The sequence below is a fragment of the Nylanderia fulva genome, unplaced genomic scaffold (assembly GCF_048542155.1).
Source record: "Nylanderia fulva isolate GAGA-0341 unplaced genomic scaffold, ASM4854215v1 Scaffold7, whole genome shotgun sequence".
Taxonomy (NCBI): domain Eukaryota; kingdom Metazoa; phylum Arthropoda; class Insecta; order Hymenoptera; family Formicidae; genus Nylanderia; species Nylanderia fulva.
In genome coordinates, this window is record NW_028190807.1 from 5,633,340 (window position 1) to 5,649,255 (window position 15,916).

The 15,916-nt window shown below is 36.8% G+C and overlaps 1 protein-coding gene across 6 annotated transcripts; it reads right to left on the reverse strand.

The window, feature by feature from the left end:
* Positions 1–387: 387 nt before the first annotated feature.
* Positions 388–14,989, reverse strand: Pde6 (phosphodiesterase 6). 6 transcript variants are annotated; one of them, XM_085488575.1, is made up of 14 exons: positions 14,443–14,989; positions 13,251–14,328; positions 11,012–11,220; positions 10,126–10,454; positions 9,375–9,611; positions 8,768–9,125; positions 8,419–8,588; positions 7,942–8,164; positions 6,890–6,964; positions 6,780–6,818; positions 6,119–6,400; positions 5,009–5,385; positions 4,072–4,508; positions 388–3,741 (listed from the first exon to the last, which is right to left on the reverse strand). In XM_085488575.1, exons 3-14 carry the CDS (start codon positions 11,063–11,065, stop codon positions 3,104–3,106), a joined length of 3,219 nt encoding a protein of 1,072 aa, XP_085344701.1. In that variant the 5' UTR covers positions 11,066–11,220; positions 13,251–14,328; positions 14,443–14,989; the 3' UTR covers positions 388–3,103. The 6 variants fall into 6 exon arrangements, with proteins under 6 accessions (XP_085344701.1, XP_085344697.1, XP_029171462.1 ...); XM_085488571.1 differs by having other exon boundaries at positions 11,012–11,204; positions 13,251–14,989; XM_029315629.2 differs by having other exon boundaries at positions 13,251–14,989.
* Between the last annotated feature and the right edge of the window lie 927 nt (positions 14,990–15,916).

Here is a 15,916-nt window from a genome sequence, read left to right on the forward strand (position 1 = left end):
ACTTAATTATAGGAAAAAAATTGACAATTTTTTACAATGAGTTTTAACGATATTTTCTTCAGATTGTAATATTGAATTTTTTAATTAAAATAATGATAGAGACAAATTAATATTCCTAAAATAAATTTTTTAACGATATTTTGTCTGATTATGTCATATTAAAGTTTTTATATTAAAATAATACGTTTCTATAAACATAATAATTTTCGAATAATATCTAATTTTGCTTAAAACAAGATTTAAATAAAAATAATAAATTTATAAGAATTACATTTTTCTAAGAATCATATTTTGAAGAATCATGTTTAAAAATTTGTTTTTAAATTTGATAAAAGGGCTTAAATAGTAATTTTGAAAGGGTAAAATAATGCGGCACATTTGAGCGGCTGTTTGAGCACATCCAGATTTTATTTGACCGTGTGCAACAATTTCTGATAGGCATATTGATTCGCAGCTATATCAAAAGACTAGAAACCAGTCTCACTCTCATGTTGCTTAACTCTCAGACTCACATCCAAAAACGCAATGCGCTTGAGAAATTCTGTTAGGAAATAACACCGATTTTGTGCGCGCAAATTTTCCATTCAAGATATCTGACCTTTAATTTAATCGATGCGATAATTTGAATAAATAAAAAAAGAGAGAAAAAATTTACGGCGTACTGAAATATTGCCTTGAGATCGGAGTTATCTTCCGATCGGTATGTCCATATATGTGTAAACGGCCGAATAAACGGAAATGCTAATGAATGAGTGAACGTAATATTCGCGTTTGTCGCGATCTTTCGAAGGGTCAATGTACAAAACTCGAACTGGAAATAATCGCGGTGGACTCGCGTTCATGCTTGCGTCACGGATTATATGTGCATGCGTGCATGCATGTACGATTTAATCCTATCATTGCCTCCGTTTACGAGCGCTGATTAACCGCGATACCAAAGTGCCGCCTCTTGCTATGTACCCATATATATGATTCGTTATGTACATACATATATATATATATATATATATATATGTGTGTGTGTGTGTGTGACGAGATTTGATGATGAATATTTATGCGATCGTGTTCGCAACTATATTCAAGCTAGCTGTAAGTTCCATAAAAGAAGAATTCTTTCTCGCAAGATGGAATTTTTTATTTTCTCACATACGAAATTGAAAATGTTGCGCGTAATTTGTGTGTGCTTTACTCTTTTTTTTAAAATATATATTCTTTATATTCTTACAAAATATTTAAAATCGTTGAAATTTTTGCGCTTATTGTTAGAGTTAAAATTCTTTATCTACACGATTTTTAAACACTTTAATTCTCTACTTACTTCGGATTCTGTGTTTACAAAATTGTAAACGCGAAATGCTTTTTGCTACTTGCAGAATTTAAAATATTTTAACGCATTTTTACTTAAGACTTTTTTATGTGTAGAATTTAAAATATTTTAAATTTATTTACTTGAAACACTGCTAAAATATTGAAGAACACCAAATTCAATTCAAATTAAGAAATTCATTTTTTTTTTATTTAACTGTATCAATTTTTAATTCTCATCTTCATTATCGCGGAGATCGCTTTGCAAGGAGAGATCCGAATAACACAAGCATTAAAAATTGCACTCGTTAGTAATTTGAATTGCATATCGTGGAGCAGCGTGTCCGCGAGTCCGACTTTGCACGTCCTTGATCTGCAAAGCATCACGTCATCGATCCCTTCGCCCGCCGAATAATACATATAGCCTAGAATATCATCGAGATGTGATACAAAAAGATTGTCAAAATTGAATTCTTCGTCATCATCGTGTTATCATTATCCGACGACGTCCAACGTTTTCACATGCATACACATAGCACACTCCCTCGCGCTCTACGGAATTGCGATTATGAGCAATGTCGTTGTGAGGTGCAACGACCGACCGTCAAGTTCTCTAACTATCTAGCCATCGACTAAATGTACATATTTACGTAATACCGTGTCTATGTATTATCGCCTTAAGATCTACGGACAACAGTCTTCTCTCAAGATCCGGTTTTTTTTTTGCGTAAGATATCACTTCGGATATTCTTCTCGTCTCTCTTCTGTCTTCTTTTTTTTCGTCATTAATATTATTACTGCAGATTTTGATTCGTCATCTGACAAAGGCATAGCGAAGAAGTTAAAGTCAATATAAGATACTTTTTCAGAATATATATTTCCTTCCTCATATAATTACGTCAATTTGCATTTGTCCCTCTTGTTATATAATCTTGTCTCTTTTTCGTGTTATTTTCGTATTATTATATGCCCAGCTTTTCTTCGATTATTTGAATTTGTGTCCAATTCGATCAAATAATATCAAGATGTTTAATTAGTTTTTATTTTCGTAAATATGAAGCGAGCGATTGTGAAACAATTGATCTTTAAAAAATTAGAATATTCTTTTCTGATAAGAAATTTAAATTTTCTTATTTATTTTTTGGCCTTTACTATTCTTTTGAGATATTTTTTGACGTGATACAGTTTGTTTTTTTCAAATTTAATTAAAGCCTCTTTTCTCGTGTTTTTAATTTTTACAAGTTGCAACATTTACATCATTATTTTTTGTCATTACTTGTTTTCTCTCTTTTTAAAAAATTTTTTTTATATTGATCAATTTTAAATTTATTAAACGATTATTTTAAATTGCAAAAATATAAGTAAAGTAAATGACAACTTTGCAGATATCGACATTCTTTTATATTTATATTCTTTTCTTTTTTGCAAGTTTTTGAAAAGGATTCATTTCCCATAAATATATCTCGCTACTACAAAAGTAGCTTAAACATTTTTTAAAACAATTTTTTCGGCATTATTCACTCATCGAGAGTAATTCGATTGCGTTATTGGAGCAGATAGTCTTATCCCCTTAAAAGCAATTTCTAAGAAGTTCATTCTAAAGCTTTTTTCTCAAGGATAGTCACATTAATCCATAGAGTATCTGTCAAATTTCTTCCAAACAGTCGCACCGACAGATATCATTTTCCACAATCTGGAAGCTGCGACGTGTATTGAAATATGTCTTTGGGAATACATATCATCGGCCATTAACATGGCATCATTCGGGAATACTTTCGAGCGTCGTTGAAGTTAGCCGTCAAATGAGCAGGCACAGTTTGTTCCGATTCTTTCTTTCCGGAAGCAAAGCTTTCGATTTACCGGCGTCCTCCGAGCTACTTCTAGCGTAGAGAGATCTGCTGATGCGATGTCGGACTCCTTTGCTCAGAGTACGCCCGCTCTTCCTCAATGAAGCGAATCTACCGAGCGTCGACTTCTCCGGCACTTGTTCCCTTTTGTCGGGGTGAGCGCAGTTCAGTGTCGTTACCGTGAATTCGATATCCCTGGGTTCGTAAGAGACAAATTCCTCCACCGGTTCCTCGATTGTGTCGCGATCGATCCACGTCAGTCCCATCTCGACCTTCTCCGCCAAGTCCTGCCAGTGCTTCCGGTTCTCCATGGTACCTTCGTAAAGCGGTAATATCCACGGGAACGTCTCCGCCAGGACCTTGTAGAGCGGCAGGCAAATGACATCGATGAAGCCGACCTGCATCTGCGGTAATTCATCCCGTCTCTCGCGGTCCATCATCGCCACCGGTTGCTGATTGAGCTGTAAACGCTCTAGATCGCCTTGGTCGAAGAACTCGTCGGCAACCAGCTTCGCGACGCGATGCTGCACGTCCCAGGGCTTCGCTATCGCGCTCACGTCGCACGCTGTCATCATCATGCCGCATAGTACTGCAAAGGAACAGTCAGGATTAATTAGTCGTATTTTCAGACGACGAAAGATTTTGGAATACGAGGTGGGATCAAAAAGTTGCTGCAATTTTGGTTTATTTGAAAAAATATGTCTTTATTCGTCTACTCTCTAAATTTCTTGGAGTGAAAACTGAACAATCTCATTCCAAAAGAGTGGAATTTTTCTCCAAAAGAGTGAGATTCTACTCTTTTATGTTCATTTTATATTCTCAATTAATATAGATGAATGAAAAGATACTTTTTCAAATAAACAAAAATTGCACGAACTTTTTGATCGTACCTCGTAAATTAAATATAAAATTATCTTACGCTCTTTCTTCTCCTCGCTCTGCCAATCGAATTCACCCTCGTCGATCACTTCCATGAAACGATTCCTCTTCTTGAAATACATCGCCAGATCGGTTGATAGGATAGCGCTTTCTACGACCTTCATTACGCGTCTGTAGTCCTCCATAGACAAACTCTGAAAGATATTGTTGCTGTCCGAATTCAGGATCATGACGCACTGATCGAAGTGATGGTGTTCCATCGTGCTAGTCGAGTACAGAATCGCCAATGGCGATTCCGTTTTCGTCTGGAATGCGTTGTTGGTACCGCGATGGTCCAGATCGTGACAGAGACAGGCGACCAGAAGGCCGAGAATTTCCAGATCGGTCATGAATTGCTCCATCTTGCCCGTCTTCAGCATCGCGAACATTGTCTGCGCGACGTTTAGCGCGTGCCGCCAATTGTGATACTTTACTGGCCTGTCAAAAATATCATTTCTACTCTCACAATTTTATTTAAAATCGTGCATTTGAATTTGTGTCCAATTCGATCAAATAATGTTGAGATGTTTAATTAGATTTTATTTTCGTAAATATGAAGCGAGCGATTGTGAAACAATCGGTCTTTGAAAACATTTATTTTATTATTAAAAATTATTTTTTTTCTATTATCTTTACTATTTTTTCTATCTTACGATCTTTACTATTCTTTTAAGATATTCTTTGACTTAATGCAGCTTGTTTTTTTTCAAATTTAATTGAAGTTTTTTTTTCGTGTCTTTATTTTTTACAAGTTGCAACATTTACTTATATTATTATTTTTTGTCACTACTTGTTTTCTTTTTTTTTAAATTTGCATTAATGCATTTAGTACCTTTAAAAACATTGTTTTGATAAAATCAAATTTAGCATGACGAACGTAATCAAAAGACAAGGAAAAATCTACGAGATGAAAAACAAGAATGAAATGATATTTTCACCTATAATTTTTCTTCACACTAAGAATCCATCTGCATAAGACGTCGTATGGTATGTGAAACTTCTGTATGAGATCGCACTGTTTGAACATTCTGATGGTGGCGCGACACGTGTCGTCGTCGGTGAGATCAAAGTCGATGAACGTGAAACTGTAGAGATTATATATTTCTGCGGACGGTATAGTGTCGGAGACAAGTCGCAGGGCGTCATCGTTGTTGGCGGTCGCGTGATAACTCAGACACTCGAGGGCCACCTTTTGCTTCGCCATCAGCTTGCACGCGGACTCGTACATTTGTGTATTATGAATGCCGAGACCGCAGAAGATGGCGAACGCCTCGAATATCGACACATCCGAATCGGTGAAAGACGTGCCGTTATCCTGCAAACAATTTTTTACATCATTAATAATTAGACACTCGTGCGACAATTCTCTTACCATGTACACAGAAAATTTTCTCTTAGAATTTATATTTTGAAAATCATAGTAATTGTGGGACTGCAATAAAAATATTAATATCTATCACAATAAGATATAAAATACGTATACTATTAATTTTACTAAAATAAAATTTGCTAAGTATACATATTAATATTTTTTATTATGGTAAATATTAATCAGAGAAACTCTTATAAAATTCTTCAATATCATATTGTCCCACGATTACCATGATTTTCAGGGTAAATTCTAAAAGAAAATTCTCTACATGTATGATATTATATATTTATGTCATTTTTGAAATGAGATGAATGTTTTTTTAGAGAAATCTATTCGATAATAGTAATATTACTAGTATGAATAAATTGCCTTAAAAACTGTTTTTATATAATTTTAATTGCACATGCGCGCAAAAATATGGAAATATATACGTATATGCGCAATAAATTATCGTTTGATACTTAGCGATTTGCACACTCAAGCCATATATTATTTTAAAAAATCAGGAACATAATAATTGCGTAACATAGAGTGCAGATTATATTAACAGATTATTAAGGATTATAAATGCAAAGTATCTTGATGCATGCAAATTATCAACAACAGATTATATAGATTATTCAAGATTATTACCAAGTATTATTTATAAATTGCGAAGTAGATTATCAATTCAGACCTTGTTGATCAATTGAGCAACTCCGATGACGATTCTCTGTCCGTTAACGATCGGCATGCACAGGATACTCCTAATGGGTTTCCTCCCGCTCTCCGTTACGTCTTTCTTCAACCACGTGGCGACGTCACCAATATTGAGAATCTGCCCCGTCGCGGCGACGTATCTCGCGATCTGTCCCAAGGGACTCGATAGGTCGTTGTTGCTTGGTCGATAGACTCGGGCCTCTTGCGTTTCGTTCTCCATCTCGAAGACCATAGTGAATTTGGTGCCTTCGGTCGATGTCTGAGAAAAATAAGAATAATATAATTGCATCTTATATAAAAAAAATATTTAACAATATTTTTTTGTCGCTTTCATTTTTATATCCCGTCAACGTTATTTTCAAATAGTGTTATTTTTAAGAGCTTGATGGGAATATGTTTTAAAGCTTAACAAGTCATATTTAACAAGATAAAATTAAAAGCTTGAAGATATTCTCTAGAAAAAAATAATTTATAGATTTTCCTGTTATTGGAAAGGTTCAATTTTTAAATTAATTTGATTAACGTCACGCAAGTACGGGTGAAATACGGTCATTTCATCGGGAATGCTGAAAAATAACTGCGCACATTTTGATTTTTATTCACGTGTATCTCTTTGTAAAATTAATTTGATCACTTACGTGTTGTTGAAAAATGTCCTCCATGTCGATGTTGTTGCTCTGAGCCGCCAGGAAAGAGAAAAAGATCATCAGACTTACGAATTCGAGTAACACGTGACGGTGCCACTCACCTCTCTTCTCGACAACGGCTTTCTGCTCTCTTGCACCGATTTCCCGGGCCGCTCGACGATTTTCTCGAGATGCCCCTAGAACGCGAAACTTAGCATCTCTTATTGTGCTCTTAATAGCAGCGTTTAGTTAATCGAATATTAACATATCCAACTAATTGAACGTACGTCTATTTTTTCCGATACATATATATACAGGGTTAGCATAAATCGAGGGTTAGCATACATGTATTCATCGAGTTTCAAAACTTCTCATAATACTTACTTTTTATTTAGAAGTATAAGACTTACAAAGATGGGTGATACGCATGAAAAGATGTATACTTCTACATAAAAAGTGTTTTGAAACCCGATGAATCAATTATTAGGGTGTCTGCTGATGAATCATTTATCAGCGGTCAGGGAAATCTGGAAAACCGGGTATCGTCAGGGAATTTTATAAATCTGGAATTGTCAGTGAAGAGTCAGGAAATACTATTTATCTGAATTTTTTCACATTATTCTACATTTGTCTCAATAATTTGAAATTTTTTATTAAATAAATATAAACTTTTCTTTAACTCCCAGCACGCTAATTTTTTGTATTGTTAAAAATCGATTCATCTGCAGCGTGTTCGTTAATTTATATTTTTATCGTGTTATTTTATTTCAAATAAAAAAGGTGATTATTTAAATAGTTTATAGTGACATGTTTGTTTCGATTATCGTACATAATGCAGATTGTATAATTGATTTAAATTTTTGTTTTAACTTCGAACCTTTTCATTGTTTAACATTTAATTGATTTATCGTATAAATATGTGCAAATTATATATTTGGAAAAAATAATACTAAAAAGTCAGGGAAAACATTAATTTCTGGTTTTGGAAAATCTGAAAAAGGGAATTATTTTCATCGAATCTGCTGGACACTCTGTTTATGCTAACCCTGCATATAGATGGTTTCGAGAATCATTCTCTAGATTTACTTCACCATCTCGGTTCAACGACGCCGTATATATTCCACATATCGCGCAAGGGTTTAAAATCTATCTCACAAACAGAAAGCACACTTACTGCTTCGCCGCAATCCAAGTCGAGCAAATAAACGGCGCATCTTTCGCACTTGAGGAGCTCCTTCGCCTCGGTCATGATCTTCGTGACAAGACACTCGAGATTGTTTTGCTCCTCGAATATGTTTCTCGCCAGATTGAGAAGTATCTGATTGCGCCGGTATTCCTGCACGGACAGCTCGAATAATTGCGCGTTCTGTATGCCGATACCGCAGAACGTGAGGTATCTACGACAATCGATATATGTTGGGTAAAATTAGATGCGCGATCGTATTAATAAACACATTGATCGTGCACGGCGCCCATTATAATTGCGTATATACCCGGCAATTACAACATAGTTCTTGTCAACTGGCCTTACATCACTTATGCAATCAGTTAATGCTTTTGCTCCGAACGAGGGCTTAAGCGTCTGATACTTAATTATAATTACAAATGCGATTATGTATTTTCTACACGAATCTCGCCTCTGTTGCCTTACCTTTGAAACACCTCGACGTCTCTGTCGGTGAATTCGTTGCTGCCGTTTGTCTTGTTGATGATTTGAGCGACTCCGATGACGTCGCCTTCGTAATTACAGATCGGCATCGATAGGATCAACGTCGTTTTATATCCGGTTCGCATGTCGATGGCGCTGTTGAATCTCGGATCCTATGTGAAATGTGAACAGAAATATTCATATTTTAATCTCAACGTCGAAGGCGTAGGACTCATTATCGATTAATCGGCCATTAGATGGAATTATTCAGAGAGCTTAATCGCGATTCTTTTTTATCGCTCGTAATCATTGTTGCCGAAGAAGAATTTAGTAATTCGGAGATGCGAGAGACCTTATAAGCATCCTTAATGTTGATAATTTCCTTGGTATGCGCCACGTAACCGGCGATACCGACTCCGAACGGTATTTTGATCTCCTCGTTCTTCGCCCGTTGAATGGCTTCCTCCAGCTCTGTGTCCTGTCTGACGTCAAACAGTTTTGCCACGAGGTATCGCTCGTCCAGGGGTCCCTTAGCCAGGAATAAACTGCCGCGATCGGCATGAGTGAGTAGGCCGACATTCACCAAAATCTTATGACAGAGGATATTTATGTCCAGCTCGTTCGCCACGTCCCTTATTAGTTCCATAAACAAATCGCTCTCGTCCAGCTTGCCAAGCTCCTCGCGACGACCCTTCATCGACGTATGAGTTCTATAAAAGATACGTAATACGTGATTTAAATCATTGTAAAGCGTGTCTTGTATTATGGAGATCCGAAAACAATTTTTATAATATTAAATGTCGATTATAATTCATTAAAAAATATATATATGAAAAAATATATAGAGACCCATTATGGAAGTATTTATTTTAATATACACGTGCAGCAATTTAATAGTGTAACATGAAGATGTGAGATAATATTGTGATATATTATCTTATCATTATTACACGGATTACCTGTTGGGACTCCTGCTGCGCTTCGCAGGTGAACTCGAGGCCAACCATGTTTGAAAGAGATCGGAGGTAACGCTGTTGCGTTTGCCCCGATTGAGAAGACTCTCCTCTTGCTGCACGCGCGGCGCGCTTGGTGTTATCGGTTGCAGCATATACGTGTTTTGTAATCTTTGCCGAAGCTGAAGGCTCGCTTTCTCCCGCATCCACGTTTCGACTAGAGCGGGATTCGCCTCCAGGTACCTTTGTAATTGAAAAATGTCATTTCGTAATGTGTGTGAAATATGGAAGTTTTCGACGAATTTGCATACATAAAATCTGAAAGTATTCAAGTTTGACAAATCTTCATTAATCTTGCTTATATAATATGCTATATTAATGAGATAATATGATATTATAAATATATAAAAAAGTAATAAAGATTTGTCAAACTAGAGTACTCTTCGTGAAATTTTATATATGCAAATTCATCCACATATAAAAGTTAAATATTAAATATTTCTGTGATATATCATATCTATATTTTTACAATATTTTAAAATAATGAAACATATGAGTTACATATTTCATAAATAATTTAAAAGAGTAAAACCATTAAAAATAATCTGTGAGAAACCTAATATGTGTTGATAAAACTTACGTTAATATTTTGACAACATTTATTTTTAAAATTCTTTTTTATTAGAAATAATTAATTGAATAATATTGCCATTCTTGAGGAGGGAAGACAAGCTAAGTTAATATATAAGTTGATTACCTTCCAACTCTATCCATAGTGAGGTTGTCGTCCTCATCGTACTCGTGTATGGTGTCCTGACAGCTGACTTTCTTGCTTCTGCACAGCTTGACAATTTCAGCCTCCTTTACGTCAGTCTTTGTGCTTGTACTTAGAGATACTTTTGATTTTGGTCGCGCGGACGTTTTTAACTTTCCGGGACTATCGTCGACGGAATCGACGTTTTCCGATTGTTCGGGATTGGACGAGCGCACTAAAAGACAGTCGTTTTTCTCCGGTGTCCTCTCGGACACCGGTTTTGTAGAGATCTTCATCGTCTCGAAATTCTCGAGATTGTTGTTGTGATTCGCCTGTAAAAGGTATTATAACGCCTGTAAAAGAAATTATTTGTTCCTACGCGATATAAAATTTATTTTTAATCTGTAACATATTTCAAATTATTTTGCGATATGAAATGAAAAATATATAAAAATTGCACTCAATATTGACTCTGTTGTTACGCGAGCAAAACCTGTAGTTTCATAATATACTTTTCAAAGAAACAATTTTAAAGCTATTTTCCGAATTAATTCTCTTTATTTTTTTTAATTATTTGGATATTATTTTAACATGTGTAATTTTGGAGAATTTTTACATATTAAAGTGAGCTTGTTGTACATCATACAGATTTACATAATTCTTAAAAAATAAATAGTAATATTTATTTATATTTTTAGGCTAATTGTTCAAAGTATTTAAAACGATACTCAAACATTTTTATCCTTAATACATTTTCTTTTAATAATTTTAATCATTTGTTAAAATATTCAGGCTCTGATCACAAAATATTCTCGATTTATTGAAGCATTATCTAAACTCAATTGTACGGTTATGACGACAAAAGCATTAATGCAATTTGTTTAATTACTTCCGTGTCGGCAGCCTCCGACAACTCGTCATCCACTTCGTCTTCCGCTTCCATATCACCTTGAGCTTAATGTAACGTGCATCGAGCGCAATAGGAACGTTCAGTTATGTCTGCCGCGAGAGCCGTGCGAATGAAAAGGCTTCACATCTCATCGTTTTCCGGTGTTATCTTTGCGAGTCCCGAAAATTTGAATCTGAAAAAATTCGAATCTGAAAAAAAAGTTCATAGTTTCTTTGTAACGCAAAATATCTTCCTTTGAATATTTTATATCCACAATATATAGTCTACTTGATGATGTCGTATTATTCTTTGTTTCTTTGTGATTTATCAGTAAATATAGAAACATATCGAGTAACGTAATTTAAATTAACTTTGATAAACAATTCGCTACATTATACGCGACCACCAACCACATGATTGTTATTGTTGTGTAGCGCAAAGCTGCTACTTTATTTATAGACGAATGCTCTTCTCAACAATTCATATCGATTTTTAATATATGAATATGTATACGCAGTGATAATACGTAGAGAATTCAATTTTCCATATTATCGCTTTGCGTTTGATCATAACATACAATAATTTAACGCTATCGTATATAATTCGCGACTTCTCATTCGTCTCGAATAATCCGTCAGGTATAATCAAATTTTATACAACTGTTGAAAGAAACGTTTCAGAAGGCTTTGCCGGGAAAACAATTTTTATATATAACAATATAAAATTATATGTATATATAATCGCAAAATTATATATGAAATATGTCCATACATAATTAGATAAAAGTGCTTTATTATATATATATATATACATATAATAAATAAATATTTCTTCATATACATATATAAATATATATAATTTGACATGATTATATATGAACCCTTATAATTTATATATAAATTTATATAATTATATATAAAAATCGACGTATTTCACATATAATTTTACGATTATATATGTATATAATATATTATACAATTATTTATATATAATTATATATAAAAAATTGTTATGATATGCCAATGTGTGGTCTATAGGGATTTCAAGAATCGAGGGCGAGTTTCTCGTACGAATTTCATGTTTAATCGGTCTTTTGCGACTTGTGCAATTCGCATATGATATCGAGCATCTTCTTAATTCTTTCTCTCGCGTGTTTTCGTTCTCTTTCACCTTTCTCTTTCTCGCGGGGGGGATCGAAGGCAACGACCCACCGGGGAAATCCACGTCTAATCACTGAATTATGAAATTATGCGATTCAATATTCATGAAGAAGCCGCCCAGCCGCCGCCGCCGCTGCTGTCGTCGTCTGCAATTCTCAACGAGAATAACCGCTTCGCATTAAGTCCCTTGTTAATACGTTTCCTGTCGATGATTATCCTTCCCGCGCGCATCTCTCGCTCTCATAACTCCGACATTTTAGCCGCTAAATTGGAACCGAGACTGCGGATAATTGGAATGTCATAGCGACATGCGTATGTATGAACTCAATGCATATATATATATACGTATATATATATATGGAATTTGTTATTATATTCAAGCACCTCGATTATTTTTTTTTCTTATGAAATGCGTCGCATGAAATCGAGTTACACTTTGATATATATAAATAAGCCATTTCGATAAATAAGCCATTATGATATTTAAAACACGTAGTATATTTGAACGCGCTTTAAATTTATATTACGATTTAACTCAATTTTTTTGAAAAAAAAAAAAAACCAAACAAAAATACATATTTTTATATGCAATATATGTATATATAGATATTTCTCTTAAAATTATATTTAAATGACAAATAGTGCACGTTTCGCGGCTTATTTGCGTCATAAAGTTTGATCTAATAAAAGCCCTTTATAACTTATAACTCTCGAAAGCTATTAGCGGATTACATGTTACAATGTACCTCATAATATGTTTATTCCGATATAATATATTTTTTTATATATCGTCGATATCATTATATTTGAAAGGGCTATTGGTTAATTTTTTCAAATTAATTTGCAAGAAATATAAATGTAAATAAAAAAAAATATATATACATATATGTATAAATATAAAATATGTAATAATTTTGAGATATCTAACATATATTTTTTCTATACATTTAATATGCATTGAAGGACTTGCGAGAATCAATTCCTCTGGGACGCGAGTTTGATTGCTTACTTACATAATACCGAGAGTAAATACGCCAACTCGACCGCAAAACGCAAACACAGACACCTGCATCGCTCACCTGCGGTAAACCGTTCGTGAGGATCGTCTTATAAATGCAGTACACCCGCGTGTCTGGCCCGAAATAGCCATCACTCCTGCAAAATGTCACTCGTGGTTTCCCGTTGCACGTGAAAGCTCGTTCCTCTTCACATACAATCGCGAGTCCTTCGTCGAAGGGACATTATATTTCAGCGGACCGTGACCATTTTCCGGGGAAAAATTCAACTCACTATTAATTAATTAATTAATTAATTTTTTAAATAAGCGTCATCGAACGCACATGGAATGTCGCACAAAAGTCGCGCACTTGTTTCATTTTTATTTGAAATTTCCTCTTATAGCAAGCATATATTCCTGTAGTCGCGTCGATATTCCTCTCTTGGCAAGCGTGTGGAAGTACTGTATTTTCGTAACGTTTTCCTCTCGTTGCCGAAGGCATTGAATCGCGATCGACCGAATTGAAAGCGCGACCGTCTCACCGTTTAGCGAAATTCGGAGACGCGAAACGCCGTCGTGCGAACACGCAGACGCATATACTCGTGTGACTCGCGTATTTTTTTTTTTTTTTTTCACGTTCAAGTTCGTCGCAACGTTCGATATATTATATCCGCGTTACGGCGTGTTCTCCATCTCGATCCGATGTCGTTCGCCAAATCGCGATCTTCCCTTAAAGCCACCTACTTATTGCATTATTTTCCGAAATTAATTAAATTTTAATCTTCGCTCCTTCGCTCTGTCAATTAATTTCCTTTTAAGCGTATTACGTGCGAAACTGATCAGCTGATTGAAAAATCCCCTTTTATCCTCCATCAAAGGCAGATCGTCGCGATCGCGCGTGATCGCTGTGAACTCTAAACGAGAAGATCTCCGAGCGCTTCCGGGAGCGAGATCATCGCCTCCTCCGCACGCGGCTTCGATCGTCCCCACGTCGTCGGCCTCACAAATAGAAAAGCCCTACCCTCGCTCCTTCTCTCCACGATGAGTTATTTATCGTAGAATCGCTCCGATCTCTCGCGCGATCGTCGGCGCATCTTCCTCGCGAACTGCTCCTCTTCGTTCTCATCCTTCTCCCGTCATCGAATCACAATATTGCTCGCCTATAAGAGAAAAATATCTAGAGACGAAGGTCTTGGATCTTTGCACAGGTCAGCTGGCGACCGACGTCTAGAATCGATCTCTTCGAGATCTTGGAATCATCCCCCTGGAGTCACCCCGTCTTGTTAATGTCACGTTGCAAGATCCCCAGCTCCGCAAATTGTGTCCTGAAGAGACCCCACTCGAGCTTTCTCATTCTAATTTCAGAACAAGTCCGGAGAAGAGGATAATTTCGCGAAAGAGGATCACGCAGGTGTACTATATTATAATCGCGTGACGGCTGCGTTTCGCGCCGGGACGCGAGACGCGACCGCGGTGTTATCAAGCGCGGGATATGATGCGGACCGGTTGAAAGCTCCGAGCTTACTGGAGTCTCCCTCTCGGGTCAGGCGGACGCGGGTATATTCGAGGAGGAGAGTGGCGCGGCGCGGAGCTCGGCTGGCTAGCTGGCTGGTTCTGGCTGGCTACGCGTCCGAGCCTCCCACGGTTTCTCCACGTCCGTCGACCGTCTTGGGGTGTACTATCACGTCGCATCGAACCCGAGAGAGCGCGTTATCACGCGAATATATACCTCTCTCTCTCTCTCTCTCTCTTTCTCTCTGTACCGGGACACGTGACGTTTTATCGTACTCGCGAATATAGTTGTCTTCTCTCGTGGTGCCTTCGCGTCTTCGTGGTATATAAGAGGTACAGCACCACGCTCGATGTGCGCGTGTGCGCTTATCTTCCCCACAGCTGGTGTGGGTGATGCTGTGCGCGCGCGTATGTACATCTCTCCGTGTGTATATGTATATATCTCCGATATGCTGTATGTGTGCGCGCACGTGCGGCAGGGACGCCGAGGAGAGAGACGTCTTCTCTCTCTCGCGCGCTCTCGTTCTCAACCCTCCGGGAAAGATCGATAGCGGCCGGCGGAGAGAGAGTGTATCCCGGACAGGCAGGCAGGCAGGCAGGCCATAGAGAGGCAGCATCCCCTGATGAGAGATTTTCGGCTTCGGAATTTCGCGAGCGCCGGCCGGCGCGGCGATATGCCGATGATGCCGCGCTCGATCGATCGACCCGTTTCCTTTCTCGCTGTTATAGCCGCGCGCGCTTTTGCGGAAACTAACGAGCGCGGAAAAACCGTCCCTTTCTCTCCACCCTCTCCGATAATATCGAACACCTGGGTCTAATGCGTGTTTCGAGAACAAATATATATACACGTATGAACGTTATTAATGCGATCAATGTATACGCGCACGATTGGATTTTCAACCCTTGAGCGAGTCGGCGCGCGATAGCAGCGATCGACGATATTTTTGTTGGAATATATATTCGTGCAATTGCCGCAGTTACTGCGCGATATCATCGAGTATTGATATTATGGAGTATCAAAATTAATGAGATACTCCTTCACACACGTGTATGCCCTTTCATATTGGATATATAATATGGGATATAATAATTGGGTATAGAGATACCTTGTAATGGTCTCTTAAACGTTAATTCTTCGTTCACCAATATGGGGATTGTTTCTAGACTTTAATAAATCTTGGTCGCGCGCTTATGAGGGATATATCGATGGGAATTTCTTTTTAATATGTCGTAAAA

Excerpts from the sequence above, each read along its gene's own strand:
- Pde6 (XM_085488575.1), bottom strand. The coding sequence starts at position 11,065 with ATGGAAGCGGAAGACGAAGTGGATGACGAGTTGTCGGAGGCTGCCGAC. Across the intron at positions 9,612-10,125 it reads ACTATGGATAGAGTTGGAAG|GTACCTGGAGGCGAATCCCG; the intron begins GTAATCAACTTA and ends TCAATTACAAAG. Across the intron at positions 6,819-6,889 it reads AGCCGTTGTCGAGAAGAGAG|AGCAACAACATCGACATGGA; the intron begins GTGAGTGGCACC and ends CTGGCGGCTCAG.